Raw genomic sequence first — 22772 nt, 5'->3', positions numbered from 1 at the left:
GCTTGGCAGCTCCTGCCGGCTGCTCCCATCAAAGTCGGAGCCGCGTCAGGCCCGTCTGTCCCCCTTAGAAATAATTTATTGGATAATCTTGACCGAACCTTCGTAGCTTCTCCAGTAGTCGGGACTAGTCACGCGTTGGGAGCCAGAGGGAGCTATATTTCAAGCTACCATCAATTATGGATGGAAACAAATAAGAGAGTCCATTCTGCATTATCCTTTTGCAATGGCAGGAATACCTTAACCCTTTCACCCTGCTTTTCTGATGACAGCAATGTTTTGTTTAAGTATAAAGTGAGGAAACTTTGTATCGGCTTTGCAGCAGCTTATATTAATTAGAAATGGGTTGCAGCACCCTTTATTATTTATAAAACCTAGGTAGAAATGAAAGAGTGCACAGGTATTTCTAGATGGAGCTTATGCCTGTGTGTGTTTTTTAAAGGTTTTTTTTCAAATGCCTGTCATTGTGGTTTGTATTTTATGTCTCCTTCTGTATAAAGTATTGTATGGCTGAAAAAGGCAATTAAATGGTTTAAGCTTCTGAATTTCATTAATTCAAAACACTATAGTTCTAAGTGTTATCCCATTTGTTAGCATGAATATACCACTCCAGTAAGGTAGAGGACATAGAGGTTCTGTGGTTTCCAAATTGTTTAATACTATTGGCTGAATTCTGCTAGTCTTAGGTCTATGAGAAAATCAAGCAAAATTTGCCCCAAAGTGTATAAAATAGCTACATGTGCACACACGTGTGCAGAAGAATGTATTTACTCAGGCTTGTGTCAGCAGTAATGTGACTATTCATGATGTATACAGATTTAGTACTTACTATGTACTCAGTATTGTAGTTTGTATGTACACCCCAGACAACCTGAGCAAACAATATAGAGAATTTGCAGCAAAAAACTGTCACTCAAAAATTAATCATCCTTGACTTATGTAAAATCCATGACATTTTGCTTAGTTATTTTCAGGGGAAAAAACATGTCTGCTAGAATAACTTTAGCTCTGCATTAAGTTGTTAGTGTTCCACAGAAGCATACAAACCTTTTAGTAATGGTATTAATTCTTCCTTCTATTAAATGTAATTATCTTGGTAGAATTTCTAATTCTTCAGAGTCTTTTTAATACTTGTGAATTATTCTCATGAAAATACTTTTATTGGGGATTTTTCCAGGATTCCATCTTCATATTTTAAAGGAGTCTGGAAGCTCACTATAGTGGCAGAAGCTTTATTAACGCTATAAAAATCTTTCCACCTCTAATGTGTATGGATCTTTTTCAATAAATTAAGCTGTGTACATCATGTTTAATATAGTAAGTGAAGGCATATTCTGTTATGTTGGCAGATATGGTATAAACATTTACTCTGGCTTGGACAAATAGAAATTGTCAGACGAGTCCTGAGATTTTTTTTCTATATAATCATAAATTTTAACACATTTATATATTCAGCTGTTTTTAAAATGGAAAGAGTTTGCAGTAGGAATTTACTAGCATTTTCAAATAAGCAGATTGAATTTGTTTTCAAAGAGACAGCCAAAAATGTAACCCAGAGTCTTTAAATTGGGTTATTTAACAGGCTGCTCACTTTCATCTGCATCTTTAGTTACATTGAACTATCATTCTCCTTCATATCCTGCAGTCTGTCACTACCTCTGTCCATTTCTACTAGGGATGCAATGAAGACATCATCATCATCGTCTAAACATGCTATGTGAGATGCAGGAGAGTGTGCTAAGAATACAGTGATCAGCCTTGTCACAGCTCCATAGCCAGCTGTGAGGCTGCGTTTGTTTCAATCACTGATACCTATTTGGCTGGACTATGTAACATTTCTGCCTCTTTTGTATGGTTGATTTAAGTTGACTGTGGTAGCAAACACTTTAGTCCTTGGAACTGCTAGAACTCTGATCTATGAAGTTCACACATTTAGAGAATGCTTAATTTATGTGTCCAATTCACTGTGTCTAAAAGGCTCCCAGCTCAGATATGCACTGACAAATGAGATACAGGATGGTAAAGTAGTAGTAGTAAAAAGTCATCTTAAAAATCTTAAAATACAAGGCATGTAGGTATGACTACTTATAACAACTGCTGGTCTGATTACATACATGTTTTAAATTTACTGCACTTATCACAGGACTGGGTCCTGCTAACATTGAAGGCAACAGGAGTTTTGCCATTGGCTTAAATGGAAATAAGCTAAGCATCCCTCTCCCTGTTTATGTACATCTTGAAAATGGCTCTCACACACTCACTCTCATTCACTCACTCTCTCTCTTCCAACAAGGGCATATGTGAATATATTCAGTTTTCACCATGAATGTTATAGTGAGTAAAGTAACTTGGGGTATGTCTACACTGCAACACTATTTCAAAATAACTAGCTCTATTCTGAAATAACTTAGTCCACGTCTACACAGCAGGCAGTTATTTCATAATTGTGTCAAAATACTGTCACGCTGGAGGACTTCTTAGGGTGTATCTACACTGCAGGGCATAATTCAAAATAAGCTACAAAAATTGAGCTACCACAATTCTGTATCTTATTTTGAAATAGCTTATTTCAAATAGGAAATGTCTACACAGCACTTATTTCAAAATAGAGCACTCTTCCTCCGACTTCCCTTATTCCTTCTCCAATGAGGGTTACAGGAGTTGGAGTAAGAATACTATCCTCCAGCTTGATAGTATTTTGACACTATTTCGAAATATCTGCCTGCTGTGTAGACACGGACTAAGTTATTTTGGAATAGTGCTAATTATTTCAAAATAGTGTTGCAGTGTAGATGTACCTTTACTCGGACTCCTATAACCCTCATTGTACGAGGAATAAGGGAAGTGGAAGGAAGAGTACTCTATTTCGAAATAAGTGCTGTGTAGACACTCTCTATTTCGAAAGAAGCTATTTTGAAATAAGCTTTGCAATTGATGTAGCTCAATTTGTGTAGCTTATTTCGAGTTAAGCCCGGCTGTGGAGACATGCCCTTGGTTTCAGTTTTTGTCTTTGTCTTGTAAGACCAAGGAAATACTTCCAATGAAATACTTGCATTATTTGTTTATTGCACCTCTGTTCTCTTATATTTTCCAGTGCATTTGTTTTTTGTTTTTTTGCTTTGATGGGGTACGGCCCTTTTTTTTGCTTAGCAAATAAATAAGGGGATGATCACATGCTTGTTCAACATACTGTAATTCCAGTAAGAAATATAGACATCCATTCTATATGTGGTTAAAACAGTTCAAATGTTGATTTAATCAAAACTGCTGTTAGAGCAGATTATCTTTTATTGCATCAGATAAGCTTGCTGCAGTTACTGTTAAAATCCATCTAAGCCATTTTATTAAGTTGTTACTTATTCTGTGAATAGCTGCCAGATTCAAGTTCGAGTTCTCATGTCACATGAAAGAAATCGTCAGTGAAAATCATATTGCTAGCCCTATGATGCTATTTTCACTAGCTGTGTGTATTGTCTGCCTTAGCCCACTTTCCCTTGTCATGCCTTGACAGTAATTATAGTACAGCTAATAACAAAAGTTGATTCAGTTTATTCAAACAAGAAAACTATTAAATTGTCTAACTTCCAAAGGCAAATGTTTGTGTAACTAGAGAGATCAAATCTGGAGTGTACATATGTAACATATGAGGTGTGTTTATTTCCCTAACTTTTCTGTTCCATTAGGCTTTTGTTAACTAACCTAGATTAGCATTTTAACAACCCTGAAGTGAACTTCTGCCATTCTTTCTACTTGGACACTGTGTGTAGATCATCCATCATTCTGTCCTTGGCCACAACAGGCTACTGGCTCCATAACCATTTGGAGCTACACAGAAACTATTCGACTGTGAACAGCACAGCTGGCTACAGCAATTTTTTCTTCCATACCCCTGGCAGCATTGTCTGGCTATGGTAACTAAAGTTAACATCCAGAACATGAAGTGTCTTTTGTTTGGCAGGTTTAGGCCTGCCCTGAGGCAGCTCAGGCACCACACCTGCAGAAAAGTCACAAAATGGCCGCTAGAAAAGAAAGACACCAAAGGACAATTTTAAAAAATCTGGCTTTGAGATCCCAGTCTGTTGCTTACAGCTTGATTATAAATTCAGTTATTACTTGACTGAGAATATTTTATTCAAATCCTACTTGGTTTCAATTTGGAGATTACAGAATATGTTGAAAAAGGATAAAGGAACAGAACTTGCTTAGACTCAGCCAGTCAAACTGCCAAAGAGCACAGAAAGAGAAGAATTCTTCCATGTATTCTGCATGTTATTGCAAAAGCTATTTTCTTTCCACAATGGGAAACATGTGATTTAGCAGAATTAGTGCCCAGAGTCTAATAGTTGCAACAGATGCTTTTCTCAGTTTGTTTTGTAGATTTTGGTACTTAATATAAAAGAACTACATAAATTCCAATATTTATTGCTTTACTCCTAAATCGTGCTAGGCAAGTCAGATAACCAGCAGGTGAGCACAGTCAGGGCTCTATTGTAATCTTATTTATTGGCGTGTTAGCATATTCAAGCAGGTTGGCCTAATACTATCTCTTGATGGAAATCCATGGCTTTCCTCCTAGAATCTAATTTGCATTTCAAGAAAATGGAGGTCCAGAAGAGTTGTCAAAAAAGGTGAAGGGGGGGAGGGAAGAAGTATGGGTCAGAGAAAGTGGAAAAAGGGGAGGAGCACAGGACTTCAGTAAGCAAAGTGATATTTGTTCTTTTCAGAATGTTGAAGAACATTGTAAATTAAATCAGTCTCTAGACAGCTTTGATTTATATACTAAGGGCTCATCTAGACTACGGGGAACGGTCGAAAGAAGATATGCAAATTCCATAGGAATTTGCATATCTTCTTCCAATTGCAGAGCTTTCGAAAGTGAAAGTAGTTAAGATGCGGCTTTTTCAGTGACCCCCTCCTTTGTTGAAAAGCCGCTCTTCCTCAAAAAAAAGGAGGTTTACGCGGTTTTTCGACAAGGGGGGGGTTCGCCGAGAAAGCCGCATCTTAACTACTTTCACTTTCCAAAGCTCCGCTTTCAAAAGTGCTATCGAAAGAAGATATACAAATTCCCAAGATTACAAGGGTCATATTTATAAACAGATATTCTTCTTGAATAATGGGTAATTACTGCATAATTTTTTCCTGCCGTTTTTGTACTTTTCATAAACACAACCTATGCAGTTCATCTCTTTTTTTCAGGTGAAAGAACTGTGACAATATCCCTCTTGTAGTATTTTCATTAGTAGTAATGTACAAGATCATGTCTGAGGCCCTTCCATTGGTAGGATTCCCCTCGGTGTTTACAATGCCATAATACAAATGGTACTTAACTCATTTTTCCAAAAGCATCTCTGCAGAAGAGCCTTAATGAGATTCATTTCCCCTGTATTGGCATGCAAAGATCCATCCCATGCCTGGTCCCATTTCCCAAGAATGTTTATTGACACTACTGCCGCAGCAGTTAAGTCAGGCTCTAGAAATACCACCTCATGGGCTGATGGTGTTGCTGCTACTTCACTATGACACACACTGGTCATAGAGTTAGAAGAAAATTCTCATATTCTCATTTGAAATCTTCCTTCAATCCTCCAGTCAAAAAATATTCAAGCAACGGCGTGCCTGTGTGTGCTTTGACTTGGCTGAAGAGAATTATATATGTACTTACATTTTAAATGTCAGAATAAGACCGAAAGCATATATATGAGGGGCAAACTTCAGGAAGGTATAAAATCTTAGCACGTGTTTTGAAAACATTAAAGTGTTAATAAAGTTCCTCTTACTTGTTACCCATTATTGTAAGCTGTATTTAAAAAAAAAATTAAAAGGAACAAACCTGCAGTACATGCATACACAGTTGACTAGCACACAATGAAGTGGACGGGCATAAGATCTTAATTACCACTCTGACCAGATCAGGCTTGGTAGTTTACAGAAGTGATGCATTTAACATCTAAGATCATATAACAACAAACCAGTACAGGATCACTCTCCATTCCCTGCAGTTGGCTCACAGACAACTTCCCCCCTCTCAAATATAGCTATTCTGTGTATTAGCACCTGGAGAAAGGGCTCTGAGGTGAGAGGTGCAGGGATAAGTGTGTGAAAGTTGTCAACAGTGAGAGAACATTGTCCCCATGTGCCTCATGAAAGGAGTAAAAGAAAAAAATCATCTTTCAGAGTTGAATGGTTTAGTTCAATTTGCAAAGATCTGCTTCTCCATGACATCTCTTTAAATCCAACACATGTGTATCGAAGATTAAGACTCTTGAAAGGTTAGTCATTTGTTTTTGCTGACTAAATTATATACTTTCATCATGTAAATACTGTGCAGATATTTTTAGCAGTACAGTTTTTGATTTAATGATAACCTAGGACAAGGATAATCAAATCACATTCTTCAGAGATTAATTTGATTCCCTGCAGAGGTCAGGATGGAAATTTTTGCTCTTTATACACAACTGTTCTTGGGATATAAACGAGTAGTCGAGTATGCCTAGGCTTATCCGTTAATTTTCTTGACTACTCATATTCCCTCCCTTTCTGCCTCTGTATCAGAGGCAGCCAGGGGAGGGAGGGAGCAGGAGCCAGCTTAAAACTGGTTCCCCCCAGCTCTAGCTCCACAGTGCCTCCTACTCCGCACACTGCTGCCTCTATCGGTGGCAACAGTGCTGGGAAGGAGAGGGCAGGGCCAGGAGAGGCTGCTATGAAGCAGCCTCTTCCCACGGTGGGACCAGGATGACCCGCATCCTGCAGAGCAGCCTCTGTCCGTGGTGAACTTGGTGAACTTGGGCCCACTGTGGGCAGAGGCTGTTTCACTGCAGCAGCCCCTGACTGCGTGGAGTCCAAGCTCCCCGCGGACACAGGCTGGAGCAGCCTCTGTCTGTGGGGAGCACGGACCCCCCCTCACAGATAGGGGGTGCTACAGGACCAGCCTCCATCCACAGTGTGCCCAGGCTCACCAAGGACAGATGCTGTGGGGAGGTCAGGCTCACCGTAGGCATAGACAGAGGCTGCTTCACATAGCCTCTCCATGCTGCTTCCTCTGATAGAGCTCAGATCCACCGCGAGATTAATATTGATGCCATGATTAGCCTTAAGCCATGGCCAGCCCAGGCCACTGCAGACAGAGGCTGCTTCGCGGCAGCTTCCCCCCTCTCCCGCAGCAGCCTCTGTCCGTGGGGAGCTCAGACCCTGCAGACGGGCTGTTGTCACCTCGCGCTGCTGCCTCTGTATCAGAGGCAGCAGCGCGGGACAGCAGGCAGCCAGTCTGTGAGGGGAGCTGGTTTTAAAACCGACTCCACTTATGGACCAGCTCCCGCCTGGCACTCCACAGCTTGGGGTGGCAAGGGGTTCCCCAGGAGTGAGGCTGGAGTACGCTGGCTGCTGGCTCCGCTCCTGGTGACTATAGAATAGTCGAGTAACTGATAAGAATTCGTGTGGTTACTTGACTATTCAGTTACCTCCTATCCAACATCCCTAAACTGTACACATTTTTAGAGGTGTGCCTGTGGGTGGTGTTTTCCTTCCCCTGAAGCATCAGGCTTTGCTCCCTGCCAAAGACAAAATACTGGACTTGATAGAGCAGTGGCCAGGTATGGAAAAACTATGGCCATGTATTTATTTAATTTTTTGGAGCTAGGAATATCTCTCAGGTGTGTTTTGAGGATAAATGCATTTAAGATTTCGAGATGCTCAGATGCTACAATGATGTGGGTGACAGATATAAGAACCTAAGACAGCTGGTATAGTCTGACTCCCATCTACAGGCTACAGCTATCCTAAATTGTGCCCCTGTTGCTAAGACATTACAGTGGTGCAAGAACACTTACCATTCCCACACCAGTCTCTAAACCCCGCCTGCTCCCTCTGCAAGTGCTTCCTGTTAGGGTGAGAGAGTAGAGCCAGCTTTGCAGCTCCCAGAGATGTCCTTTTGCATCAGGAATATCCTCCAGTGGGTACAGGACCATAATGTATCACCTTCTCTCACTGAGTCTGTGTATGTGCATGTATATAATACGTTTGCAAATATACACTCACAAACAACAAAAGTAGCAAATGTAGTAATGTAATCCAAATGTTCAATGGCAGGCTAAAAAGAAATAGTTTTCTGTCATTATGTGAAAATTTAGCATGACTGGAACAGAGTCTTGCATTTGATTAGGCAATTTAAAAAAATGTAAGAGACTACACTTGAGGGAAATGCTGCAAAACAACTGCACAGTACATGTTATAAAATTGGTTTGCCTTCACCAGATTTCCATGTTTTTATGCAGTGTCTCAAATGATAACTATGAAAGGTCACAGAGTAAATAAATGCTTTTTGATGTCATAGAGCAAATAAAAGCAACACAGTAAAAAAATTACACATGCTTTTAAATAATCCGTGAGAGAGAGGAATATAATTCACAGTGCATTCTTTTTTCTAGCGCAAGAGAAAGATTCTGTACACCATTCTTTCCCTGTTGGTAGTTAATCTTTAACACTTAAGATAATAGTAAGAGTTAGGTTTGAGCTCTTTCTTTGTATACTTTTTCACACCTGTATTTGCAGAAGCAGTTGACTGGTCCTAAAAGTGTTGGAGCACATGTTTTGCTTATCCCAATGGGACAACTTAATGAGCAATTACTAGATTTGTCTTTAGAAGAGGCTTATGTATATTCAAAACAGTGGTTCACCCATTTTTGCAGCCTAAATTAAATGTGCAAAATTTGAGTCTGGCTAAAGTTCAGTCTTCAATGTATATACTAGTAAACTTGATCCCAGGGCTCTTAGGAGGCTGTGACCTGTTTGTTCCCACATATGACTCTTCTTCTCTTTCCCTTCACTTTTCTAATAGCCATTTACTTCCTCTTTGAAGTGTTGGCACCACTAATGAGCCTTCCCTAAGCATCACCTCTAGCCAGCAGCCCCGACCACTGACATCTGGCAGTTCCAGTTATCTTTCATCAGTCCCAACCCCGAACCAGGGCCACCAATACAGTGCTGGAGGTTTGGGATGGGAAGAAGGATATTTTTCATCAAACAATATTCAAAACTGTATTGTCTGGGCCACTGGCTATTAGGCAACAAAAATGCCTCCTCCAAAGTTCAATTCTCCTGAACCTCAGCATTCTGTTCCAAAAGACACTATGGCTACGTCTACACTGGCCCCTTTTCCGAAAGGGGCATGCTAATTTTACAGGTCGTAATAGGGAAATCCGCGGGGGATTTAAATATCCCCCGTGCCTTTAAATAAAGATGTCCGCCGCTTTTTTCCGGCTTTTAGAAAAGCCGGAAAAGAGCGTCTACACTGGCCCCGATCCTCCGGAAAAAAGCCCTTTTCCAGAGGATCTCTTATTCCTACTTCAAAGCCAACTACCTACATGTGCCAGCTCCACAGACCTGCTACCCCCTCCCCCCCCCCCCCACTTGTTACCTCCTGTAGAGGTGGGGGGAAGGAGAGCTCGGTCAGGCAGGAGCTGGTGCTGGGGGGAGCCAGCTTAAAAGCCATTTCCCCCCAGCACCAGCTGTGGGGTGTCACCTGCTCTCTCCACCCCCCTCGCTGATGCCTCTATCTGTATTAAAGCCTTATATAAATATTTGCATCATCATTAGAGAGCGTGGAAATTCTTTAGATTTCACTCTCAAAGGAACTGTACACAAAATAGTGTCAGTGAAAAACACTGGGCAAATTTGACATCCATTTAAAAATCACAGGAACATGGAAGATCTCATGAAACAGAGATTAATGAGCTAAAAAAAATACAAGAAAAAATACCTGGGTATTTATTAACCCTAAACTATTATTTTGATGATAAGCTTGAGCCCTGGAGGTCTAGGTCAGAATACTGAGTAGAAACTTGCATTATTGCTGTCTTTACTGCACCTGTTCTGGGAATAAATGGAAGAGGTACATCTCCACGGCTGACATTATGGCACTTTTCTTGAACACTAAAAGCAAAGCAGCTACAACACGACAATTCACTCTTTATTTTCACGCCATAATGCGTGGATGCTGTAACTCGTAAATCCAGCATGCCATGAAGCAGTCTCAATCCAAGGCAAGGAGTTTAAATTAGTAAAATGTGGGTCTGTTAAGATGGTTAATCAGGATATTGCATAAGCAAATGTACCTTGCACTTTGTCACCAAACTTAGGCTCTGGCAAATTGTCAAAAGGAGTATGTCCCACAGGCACTATATAACATAGAGAACAGTTCTGGCAGCCCACACAGCTTTAAAACAAAGTTTGCTTTCAGCTGTAGAACATGTGTATTTCCCTCACAAAGGACAGAAAATGGAGTAACATGTCAAAAATCATCTTCAATAACAACTAGAGAACTGTGTCCCCTGCTTGCTATGCTCGCTAACCCCCCTCTCTTTCAGGATAGGCAGCCCCAGCTCTCCCCCCAGCTGCCAGGGAGGGCCAAGCCAAGGCCCAGCCCTGGCTTCCCCCCGCCGCAAGGGGGAAGGGGCCAAGGCTGGGCCAGCCCTAGCTCTACCCTTTTCTCCCCTTCCCCCGCTCGTGGCTGTGCCTGCCCCAGCTCTCCGCCACGCCCTCCTGGCCATCAGGCAGGGCGGAGGCCAGGCCACCCCCGACTCTCCTTCCCCCTCCCCAGCTGTTGGGCAGGGGTGAGGCTGCGCCAGCCCTGGCTTTCTCCCACGCCCAGCTGCCGGGGAGGGCTGAGACTGCTCGAACCCCTTGCTCCCTCCCCCCGAGAAGGGCTGAGAAAGCCCCCACCCTCTCCCGCATCAGTCTCTGTCCATGTGGAACTCAGACCCGCCCGCAGACCAGGGCTGCTGCTCCCCTGCACTGCTGCCTCTGTTTCAGAGGCAGCAGTACAGGATGACAGGCAATTTAACTGGCTCCCTAATGGACTGTCTCCTGCCTAGCATCCCATGATGCTGCCTCTGATACATGGGGCTCCCCAGGAATGGGGCCGGAGTGCATTGGCTGCCGGGCCTACCCCCTGGGAACTACAGAATAGTCAAGTAACTGATAGGCATTCATGCGGTTACTCAACTATTTTATTACCTGATATCTAACATTTCTAATAAATATAAAATAAATCAACTCAATACTTATATTTCTGTGTATACTGTACAGATCTGTATAAATAATCATATGAAATTTTAGTTTGTATTGACTTTGCTAGTGCTTTTTGTGTTGCCTGTTGCAAAAGTTGGCAAATAGCCAGATGAGTTGAGTACCCCTGGAAGATCTCTGTGTACCCTCAGGGAACCAACCTAGCCATTTAGCAAGCTTTCGGCCACTTTCTTCTAGAGTAAAGGGAAGTGTTTTCTCTCTGTAATGTTAAAAGGTTGCAGACAACTGAAGTGTAATTAACAATACTATAAGCCAATTAAGATCAAAGTTGCAATATTCAGTACTATAGTTTCATCACTTTAATATTAAAATTTTTTGTTTTACTTTGACATAGATCAAGAAGTGTTGATGGCAGACTCCTTTAAATAAGTCACGCAGTATCTTAGAGACAGGTCTTCGATCTGCTGTTTCAGAATCAGTTAATATCATGGCTCCAAATATTCAGTTTCTCCAGAACTTTTATAAAAATTGCCCCATAAAAAAGTATGAATGTGTGTATATTGCAGGATAAAAAAGAGGTGTCATCATAATAAAGATGCACATTTATATGGTCCAAAACATAAACACATTTTCTTCAATTAATTTTATGACTGATGTGTTTAATTCTACGCATTCGATAAGTAAGCTCAATTGCCACAAAGTAGTATAAATATGTGACGTCGTATTATAGGGCCAGAATATTCTCCTTCTGTACTCTGATAATTAGCCTAAATTGGTACCAAGCTTTTAAAAATGGATTTACCATAGCACAAGCCAACCTGTGAGACATGTAGAATAAATATCCTATGCCAAATGTTGTCCTAAGTAACATGCATGCTGACCACTAAACTCAGTCCATATTAAAAAGAGATTTCCTGTGGAAGAAACCAGCTTTTGTCTACCTTCAAAAGTTTGTACCACCTTAACTGTACCAGTACAGTTAAATCAGTACAATCCCCTCCTACGTGGACATGCCTATACCAGTAAAAAGATGCTTTATTCCCTTCCTGTATGGGAATAAGCAATACCAATATAAATGTATTTACACCATATAACTTTGCTGGTGTTGAGAGATGAATCTGAGGGAAAGGGGAGTGGAGCAATTAACTGATGTGACTATATTTGCATAGTAAAAGCGGAACAACTTTCGTATATAGACAAAGGATGTTAAATTGTGGTTATCTGGGTTATCATGTAGTCGATACAATTTGTGTTGACTACATGATCAGTCAATAAGGATCGCTCTGCAGAGCCACAATGCGGGTAGCTCCAGGAGCTGGCTGGAGCTAGGACTGAGCAATCCCGGCTTGTGCCTGATCTGGGAGTCACCCATACTGTGGCTCTTCATTTTAAATGTAGTAAGAGCCGCCGGACTCTTACCACATTTAAATGCAGAGGTGCAGTGTCCCGGAGCAGCATAAGCCGAGACTGCTCAGTTCCAGCTCACACTGGACAGGGCTGCCACGAACAGAGACTACTCTGACACCAGCTCTCTGCTGGGACCACCCGCAGACAGGGGCTGCTGCTGGTGCAGCCTCTGCCCACAGCGAGCCTCTGCCTCTAATAGATGCAGCAGGGCGGGGGGGGTGGCACCGCAAAGATAGTGCTGGAGGGAAGTGGCTTTTAAGCCGGCTCCCCCCAGCACTGGCTACTGTTTCCCCCCTCTACGGTCGACTACTCACTAACAGCCCTAATATAGACAAGTTGGTGTCTTGTATGGAATTTCTTTGTTTTGTTATCTTTATTGGGAAAATATTGCACCTCCTATCAGATGCAGTTATTGGCCGAGTGATTGTAAAATTAACCATAGTTGTCACTCGTAGAGAAGTGTACTTTTAGAGAAATTTGCATAAAAACTACTGAATATTTATACTGCTCTTGTGGTCAAAGATGTGAACATCATCATCCCCATTTCACAAAAAAGAAAATAGAGATTTTGAGAGATTAACCAAGGCCACAACTCAGGATTCGAGCTCAGACATCCCCGTCCCCCAGTCCTGTGCTGAGGCTACTACACTGTACTGTTTCTGTGTTTTGAATTGGAATATACCAATTACGGAGTTTTCAAAGTTCATGTATAGATAAATGGGGCCTGATTTGCCATTAGCCTGCACCTTACACCTGTCCAAAGGATGTATAATACTGTAGTGTTTTAGTAACATAGTGTATCCAGTTCACTCAAGAATAGATAACTACTACATAAGGTGCTTGGCAACAGAAAATAAGGTTTAACTTTGATATGGTTGACTTTTGGTGATAGGATCTAGATCCAGTAAAAAGTTTGCAAAGCCCTTGAGAAGGATTGCCTGCCACAGAAGGCAAAAAAAAACCAACAACCTCAAACAAAACAGCTTACTTCCTGCAGGGGGGAATAGCATCACCTCTAGTCCCCTGTGTCCTGCTACTTCAGCTTCTCAAGCCCTTTTGCTCTCTCACTAGGGGCCATTTATTACCCATAGGCTGTACATAGAGTGAGAACTCCCGAACCCACTGAAATCTGGCAAAAGTATCATTGACTTCACTGGGGATAGGATTTCACTCACAGGCTACGTTTATACTGCTTCCTTCTTGCGCAAAAGCCTATGCAAATGAAGCATGGATTAGCATATTGCCATGCTTCATTTCCATAATTAATTAGGGGCCGTTTTTGCACAAAAGCCTCGTTTTACGCAAGAACCGTTCTTCCTGCAAAAATGAGGAAGAACGGCTCTTGTGCAAGAGAGGGTTTTTGCGCAAAAACAGCCCCTAATTAATTATGCAAATCAAGTGCAGCAATATGATCATCTGCACTTCATTTGCATAGGCTTTTGCACAAGAAGAGTGCAGTATAGACATAGCCATAGTCTTCTAAACAAAGACTCATCCACCAAAAGGCCATCCAGGAATATGCTTAGCAAGTTCCCTCAGAGCGTGATTGATTGCCATACTAGTGGCTGCAGGAAGAGGGTCCATCCCCCTTTGGAACGGGGAGCAGCATTCACAATTGTGAAGCCCAAGAAATGTGCTGAGCATCTGTGAGCCAGCAGCGACAGAGGAGAATTGGACCTGGAGAAGATCTTTACATTTGTGCTATTATTGGAATGAAAATGCAGAGAAGCACCCGAGCACTCAATGGCACATTTTTGGGAGTAACACATGCCTATTTGTACTAAGATATTATGTACATGTTAGTTGCTTGGGGCATCCTTATTTGCAAATCTCAAACTTTGAACGAGCAGGCAAATTCCAGATTTATTTAGGAGTCTTGAAACCAACCTCGGGGGGAGTCAAAACAAAAAATACACAGATGACTTTGCCAAACTGGAACCTAGTATTGCAGTGGCAGGCAGTAATCTGGTAATATAATACCCTTCTTCCAAGACGCATTATTTCTCCCCAAAGTATTTTTTCCTCATAAAACCTGGCTTTGCCCCATGCCAAGTGCAGAAAGAAAATGGCAAAGTCTCGTTTAATGTTTTTCATTATATTAGGCTTTTTTAACCCCCAAGTTTCTTTTATTACCTGGTTTCATTTTCCTGCCTAGAGAATATTCAAAGCTGATTAATAGCTAGGCTTGTTTCTTTCTAACCTGAAGTTTTCTTTGCATTTATCCCACCATATCCCAGTCTGTGTGTGATAATTTATAAAATATTCATAGTATAATTGATTTGGCTATGATTTTTAGAGGGGAAAATTGTCCGTTTGGTTTTAATCTTATTGCTTTTCTACAACTGGCTTACTTTCCCTTCCCCCCTTTCCTTTTAAATGGCAGAAAAATGCACCAATGATCAATGGAATGTGACACGTAAATGGACAAAGTTTTGGATAGACGAGTGGATAAAGGAACACCATCCTTTTCCCTCGTAAGTGTGATTGTTTGAAGCCCAACTCATTTATTAAGGAAAATGGTATTGGATTCCACCAATGAGAGGTGGCATTCGTATCAGAGAATAACAGGAACTAATCACGAATAGGTATCTAAAGATTTGGGGTAACTTCTTGGTTTTTGTACAGCCAGCCCTTTACTTGCTGGGAAACAAACAGCGAGCACTGGTTTTCTTTTACAACCTGCAAAATCCTAGTTAAGGCACTGCACTAGAGCCAAGAGGCTCTTGGTTCAATTCCCATCTCCGCCTCAGACTTTATATATGACCTTGGAAGAATCACCTGATCTCTCTGGAAAACCTAGGAGCTCCCATTGCTCTCAGAGAGGCTTATTGGCTGCTGAGCTTTTTGGAAAAATCTGCCCCAGTTGTAGATGCTGAGCCTTTCTGAAAATCCTGTCATTGCTTCAACTCCCCATTTGTAAAATGGGATTAGGAGTACTTTTACTGCCAATATTTTCACCTACAATAAAGAAAAATATTGGTGATACAATTTGTAAGCACAGTTAATTAAAGACCAGTTTGAAGCCTGGCTGAAAAGAATCAGACCCGGAGAGCATAATCACTAAATTTTCTTCTGGGCAGATATTTCCAGCAATTCATAAACAGGTGATTCTGGTGAAACAGATACCTGTATATTTGTATTTGTATAGTCCTCTGCAGACCGCCACTAACACAGATGAATGAGGTATGAATTATGTATGTTTCAACAATAGCATATCTGTGTGCAACAGAAGTATGTACCTGGCTGGCAAAGCCAGTATTTTGGTGGCCAAGTTGAGTAAATTTTCTTTTCACCCCAGGAGCAGTTTTATTCCTTCCTGGCAGACCTGATCCCTCTTATTGGGGTCCAAGCCTCCAAGGTGTCATTGTGAAGGTATTTGGATCTACTGACTAAGTGGCTGCCATTTCCCTCCTACACAGATTGGAAGTGCAGGCTGATTCTCATTTTCTTTCAATGCTTTTAATATACAGAAAAACAAAGAACTCATCACCACTGTAATTACAGGTGACCGAATCCCTATTGGATCTACTCCCTCTTCATGACAAAGTAGATAAAGAGGATGGATCACTTGATGATTATCTGTTCTGTTCACTCTCTTCGAAAAGTGGTTCTCAACCAGGAGATTGGGGTCCCCTGGGGGAGGACCATGAGCAGGTTTTAGGGGGTCTGCCAAGCAGGGCCAGCATTAAACTCATTGAAACCCATGGCAAAAAAACCAAAGCCCCACTGCATGGGAAAGAACCCTGTGGCCCTGAGCCATGCCACCTAAGGCTGAAGTGGAAGACTGCACAGTATAGCTTTGTAGGAGCCCTGTAGCATAGCGTCTTATGCAGTTGTCCTGATTGCTACCCCCTAACTCTGGCCCTGGCTTTTATATACAGAAAACTAGTTTTTGTGGCACAGGTAGGCCATGGAGTATTTATAGCAGGGCTACTTAACATTCGGCCTGTGGTCCGCGTGGCCCGCAGTCTGTTTGCGGCCCGGGGTAAGGTTTGGGTTTACACGGGTCTCAACATGCAGCCAACGGGTGGGAGCCAAAACAAAAAGTAGTCAATATAATGGTCTTCTGTTGATATGCGTCTTAGTAGTTAAATTTCTGGACTGTCATTGCTTATTAAAAGTCGGTGGAAATCAGATATGTTGCATTTTATTGATATCAGCAGAACTGACTTAAATGGGGCCTGTGTGTTCTGTAGTCTTCCCTTAATCTTTGTATTCATGCCCATCAGTGTGAAAGAAGCTATTTGTGTATATTTTTGCATGTATATGCAACCACATTTAAGTTGTGACTGTTGGCATGTGCTGTATCATTGTGGTCCCCGGGGCATCCAAAGTTGAGCAGCTCTGATTTATAGCATTGGGGGGGTAGGGAGTTGGGTCAGAAAGAACAAGTTTGAGAATTCCTGCTCTAAAGCACCTGGCATTGGCCACTGTCAGACGACAGGGCGAGATGGATGTTCAGTCTGATCAAATATGGCTGTTCTCATATTCCTTTGATAAGGGTGCGTGAGGTAAAAGTGTGTTGGAAGGAATTATCAGACATAAAAATAACCAGCTTTTTACATTTATATAAAGTTTCTACCTTTGGATCAATTCTCTTCACCCAAGGAAGACTGAAATGTGAGTTTCTCCATGTCTGTCCCAGAAAATTTCATTTTGGGGACTTTTCCATTACTCTGCTCTTGACCACTTGGATTTTAATGTGCTATTGAGAAGACTGATTATCACTTTGCCTTTTAGTTTAGGAGGGGAGGTCTTTTCTTTTTAGCAGTTATTTTTTTAAGTCACTATAATTTTTATCTGCACACATATATCTGCCCCTTTGTTCGTGACTACCTTTCTTTTAATTTTCTCAAGTCAAAAAGAAGCCCTGTCTCAAGTACTCTTGTTTGTGTCAGAGGTTACATCAAAGTTTGTTCAGATGTTTTCTCCAATCATTTAGGGAGGAGGGGAGAAAGAGGAGGAAATCCTTCCTGTGTCTACTATACCTACAATCCACAAAATATCTCCATAGTTGATGGGAAATTCCAGAAATCTCTCTGTTTATTTATAGAAGGGGCAAGAGTTCCAAAAAATCATGGTGCAAGGCACATGAAATTGATGCATCTCCTGATCTATCTAGCTAGTATATTTCTAAATCCTACCAAGCCAAAAGCACTCTTTGATCAGTTAGAATTGATGCCCCTTCCACTTACCATAGGTCTCCTCCTGGGTAGAGAAAGGCTTCGGGGAAGGAATTCTGCAAGGGTGCATCTACACAGCACCCTAAACTCAAAATAAGATACACAATTTGCACTTCACAAATTGAGTATCTTATTTCAAATCTATTTCAAAATAGCTTATTTTGAAATTTGGCATGTCTACACAGTGCCAAATTTTGAAATAACGCACTATTGCGAGCTGTCCCTTATCCCTCATGCAACAAGGTTTACCAAGATGGTGAAATAGCATACCCGTTATTTTGAAAAATACTTCTGGTATCCCAAAATAGCCGTGCAGTGTAGACTTATCCCAAGATTCTTTAGCAGACATTATGCTTGTGTATTGGCTGTATTTGACGTAGTACATCTTGAGATCTTTGACGCCTTTCTTCATTCATTTCCCTTTTTTTGAGAGCGGGATTAGCATTTAGAGTTTGTAAGAGCCAGAGATCTATTTGCAGAAAGAAAAATGTTTGCAACCGTTAATAATTTTTATGTATCTCGGAGTCACCAAGCTCCAGTATCCTACTCTGAGGTGTACTTGAACAAGAATTTATTTAAGTGCATTCGCTAGTGGTAGACGCTTCATCCGAGGAGGTTTCATCCAATGATAGTAATAGGAATGATTAGCGTTTATTAACTTCTGCTTATCAGTCTCTTGTAAAATGGTGACCCATCAGTCCTGGACTGATGGACTTGAGATGCAGAAGCATCATTAACAATTAAAAATGCATCTCTTTCAAGTCAGCCTGTAATGGATAGGATATCATATAAACATTGTGAATTATTACTTCCATCTATGCTAGTTTCACCTAGTCTAGCATGAGCTCATTCCAGTCTGCTACCATATGTATTGGACAGTCCTTGCACGGAACCAATCTGGGGAGGGAGACCAACTTTTTCTTCTTAAGCATCTTAACTTTCAGTAGCATTTAAGCACATTTTAACTGGTTAGCCAATTGTTAAATGTCATTGCGAGTAAGCCCTGGGGCGTCTCACATGCTTAATGTTAAGCATGTATTTAAGTGCTTTGCTAGATCAGGACCTAACCCTTTTGCTGGTAACCCATGTACATCTCTTATTGCAATTCCCAGAAGTACTTGGAATCAAGGGATCAGTTTTATTTTCCTAAGACGAATTATTTTCTAGAATAAATGGTGTCAGCAACTGCAGAACATAGTGTTTATGATCCAGTCAGTAGAGATTTGTACCTGCAACTCTGAATGGAACTAATGCTTTGGAAAGTTGCCATGAGGTATGGTACTGCAGTTGCCATGTTTCTGATGTGAAATAAAATCGATGCCAGCCCGCTTTCAGTAATTAAAAATCCTGTTTCACTTTGAGACATGTTTTCATTTATGAAGTAGTTTTGTTGCCTACTAAAACACACGTGTGGTGTCAGTTGATGAAATTACATTTCACTTGCTCCATAAAAACGTGGCATATAGCATTTAGTATATGCATTTTCGTAGTGGATGTAGTGATTTTAACATAATGTATAATCTTTTGGGTGCCTAAGACTAAACAGGAGCTACATAAGTAGATTTGGAAATATTAGATTTTTAAATATTGGTAAACATCCATTTTGTAAGACACACATAAAGCAATGAAAAAATATTTCCAGGGATGATAACCAAAATTTACAGAAAGACACAAAGTCAAAAATATGCTTCTTGAGAACTTGTAGTATTTGATTTTAAAGAATTTACTGTGTTTATTTTGATGTAATGTTCACATTTTGTGTTTTAATGATTATAAAGCTTTAATTTTTTGAGTCTTAGCATCTATTATCATTAAATAATTATTATCTGATTGCCCCTCAGCATCCCACATCTTTGAAAACTTAAATTAAAAAATGCTTAAAACTCATCATGTTGCATAAGTGAACATTTAAATTGATAACAAATTATATGTAAATGGACATTATAAAATAAAAGTTGAATGCTGCCAAGTGTATATATCTGAAGAAATGGGTTGTGCCCACGAAAGCTCATGATACTGTCTACATCGGGGTGGACAAAAGGGCCTCCGTGGGACCGATCCGGCCTGCCAAGCGAGTTGATCCAGCCTGCGGAGGCACTGCTGCTTCCCCCACCCTCCCAAGACAATCAGGGGTGGGAGGAAGCATGCAAAATCTCCTCCCACCCTGCCCCCGCTCTGCAAGGAGTCTTCTCCCACCCTGCCAGGAGCACATGGCACTTCTAAGTGCCACACAGTCTTTGCAGGGTGGGGACAGAATGGAAGGAGACTCCACATTCTTCCCCCCACCTCCTGGCCAATAAGAGCTTGGGGGTGGGGGGAATCGCATGAAGTCTCCTCCCACCCTGCAAGGGGCTCAGTGCTTGAAGTCTACCGCCAGCTGCTGCTCAGCTGGTGATTGACTCTAAGCATGGTGGTCCCTTGCAGGGTGGGGGGCAGGGAGAAAGAAATTTCACCCTGATTGACCTGGGGGCAGTAGGGGGGATCACATGTTCAGAACAGCTGGCAGTTCTCTCTGGAGGGGGAGAGGGGGAGGGGTCAAAGACTTTGCACGTTCCTCCACCCCCAGATCAATCAGGGTCTGTGGGTGGGGAAGCACGGAAGTGTCCTGGCCCCACCCCTTCCACCCCCATTTATCCACTGTGGATAAATGAGAAAAGAATCATTGAGACCAGAGAGAGTGCATGAGAAGTATTCTGTAGCTTGGTGGTTAGAGTGTTCACATAGGAGAGACAGATCTAGATTCATGCACTGTGGAACACTGGAGATAGTGAAAGTAGCCCACCTTAGATTATCCCATAGCTCAGAGGGTAGGCCACTAAATTGAGAGATCCCAGATCCAATTACATTTCCCCCTCAAATTTGGGTAATTGAGTAACTGCTGAAAATGTCAGCAGTTACACAGTTACATGAACCCGCAGCACAGGGCAGCAGCCGGCTCCCTGCACGCACCATCTCCCGCCTGCCTGCAGCCCTGCTGCTAGGGAACCTTACTCGGCTGCCTCTGATATACAGGTCTATTGGTTAACTGTGTAAACAGTTATCCTGTTACATCCCTACTCCTCATGTGGCCTTGAACTGGGGTTCACCTACATCCCAGTTGAGTATCCTAACTATTGGGCTCAAAGTTATGAGGAAACACCACTTCCAGACTCCCACAGGGGCCCAATCTATTGGCAAGGTCTGAGCATATGTACTGGACCAGGACCGCAAGCAAGTTAGGTCTTCTTGTTCTTATCTTCCCATGGTTCATGCGTCACCTTATGTGTCTGGACACTTCACATGGAGATGCAGCGCACACGCTCAGAGGAAGAAACCTAGGAGGCCTAGGGAGCTTTTACTGTAAAACTTTAGGCACTAAGTGAGCTTAGGTGCATAAAGGGTTTGAGTGAAATAGAGTAGTGGCTTTGTGAATCTCAGGCCTGATTCAGGGATTTAAATATCTAATGTAGTAGGCAGACACCTAAGTCCTTTTGTGAATCTAGCCCTAAGAATATTAGACTTAGATTTAAAACAAGCTTAAATCTAAACCATGGCTTAAGGCTTACACAAATAATGTATCTCTTGATGTTAGTAGATAAGATTTAGGCAATTTATGGGATCGGGCTTTATTGCCTGACATTCAGTAATGGGGGAAGGGAAAGAGATTGCAGTTTAATTAAAATTCTAATCCTAACTTTAACAATGTTCTCACCAAGTCAGCAGCTTGCATGTATCCTTGTGAGCCTTGTGATTTAGCTAGGATGACGTTTATCAGCTGCCTCTAAATTCAACTAAAATTTAACAAACATCAAAACAGTTTACAAAAGCTTTTGTCAGCATTGTCACATACTAGGTTTCTGTTAACATGCACAAAAAGGGCCTTTCAGAAATGCTTGTTTACTCCACTGCAACTAACATTAAAATATAAAAACCTCTTGCTCCAATAAGAAGTCACTTTTATTGTCCTGTAGCATTGAAACTTCCTTCATAGCTGTGTTTTTGTTTTTCAGGTAGTTAAACAGTATTACCAAGACTCTGATGATATTTTTCAACAGCCATGAGGCTGCTTCTTCTCTGTGCCTGCGTGATTCTATTGACTGTGTCACAATCCCTAGCTGTCAGTTTTCCTGAAGACGATGACCCTATTAATGTTGTCGACTATCATTGTAAGTAATCAGAAAGTACTTGCTGTGTAAATACTACATGATTATTTTTGGTTAATTAATTTTTAATTAATTAATATGTACACAAGTCCAAATGTTTATTCTTTTGCAATTCACCAAATTTATTTATTTACTAACTCTTACTTTTCTATGAAAGCATAATAATGTAATTAAAAAGAACATTTGCTGACATTAGCCAGCTGTTATTCATTCATATTCAAGACATTACTCAAGGAATTTAGTTTAAACCTTTCTACACCTAGTATATACAGCTAATCAATGCTGTATATTGATTTTTTAGCTCTCTAATCCTGAGTGATGGTGTAGCCCATTTTTACTTGCAGATTCAAGGCAATATCCAGTATTTAAAGGACGCCCTTCAGGCAATGAATCTCAACACAGGCTGGACTTTCAACTGATGTTGAAAATTCGAGACACACTTTATATTGCTGGCAGGTAATTTTCCTGTAGTCAGTTTATTAGATTTAAATTCTTTTCTCCTAGGTTTATGTTAATGTGGGCAATTTGTTCAAAAGTTAATCGGTGGAATTTGAATGCGGGGGAGGGGAGGCGGGAAGTCTCCCAGAGAAATGAACAGTATCTGTGCCCCCTGTTTAAAATTGGTTTTGGAGACCAAAGGCAGCAATATGTTGCTGCAGTTATGCTAAACCATTTTCCTTCTTTTACATTACAGTGCTTATTAAAATGTATACTGATCACTTTTAAACATGGAATGACACTTCAGTGATACAGGAAAAGAATCTGAAACCTTTGATTGCTGATACAGAGTTGGGCTTAGACAATATGGGTATGTCTACACTACCCCGCTAGTTCGAACTAGCAGGGTAATGTAGGCATACCGCACTTGCAAATGAAGCCCAGGATTTGAATTTCCCGGGCTTCATTTGCATAAGCGGGGAGCCGCCATTTTTAAAACCCCGCTGCTTCGAACCCCGTGCAGCGCAGCTACACGGGGCACGAACTAGGTAGTTCGAACTAGGAAGCCTAGTTCGGTCTACCT

General features: G+C 41.4%; 1 protein-coding gene across 14 annotated transcripts in view; it reads left to right on the top strand.

Moving 5' to 3' along the window:
• SEMA6D (semaphorin 6D) overlaps positions 1-22772 on the top strand; it is a 374148-nt gene that overhangs the window by 335625 nt on the left and 15751 nt on the right. For all 14 annotated transcript variants that reach the window (XM_075897218.1, XM_075897219.1, XM_075897222.1 and 11 more), the window contains 2 exons: positions 21599-21754; positions 22096-22207. In XM_075897218.1, coding sequence (XP_075753333.1) covers positions 21646-21754; positions 22096-22207 — 221 coding nt within the window. In that variant the 5' untranslated portion in view covers positions 21599-21645. The remainder of the gene's footprint in view (positions 1-21598; positions 21755-22095; positions 22208-22772) is intronic.

This window comes from Pelodiscus sinensis, chromosome 14 (genome assembly GCF_049634645.1).
Source record: "Pelodiscus sinensis isolate JC-2024 chromosome 14, ASM4963464v1, whole genome shotgun sequence".
Classification (NCBI taxonomy): Eukaryota; Metazoa; Chordata; order Testudines; family Trionychidae; genus Pelodiscus; species Pelodiscus sinensis.
This window is presented reverse-complemented; position numbering and strand designations above follow the sequence as displayed.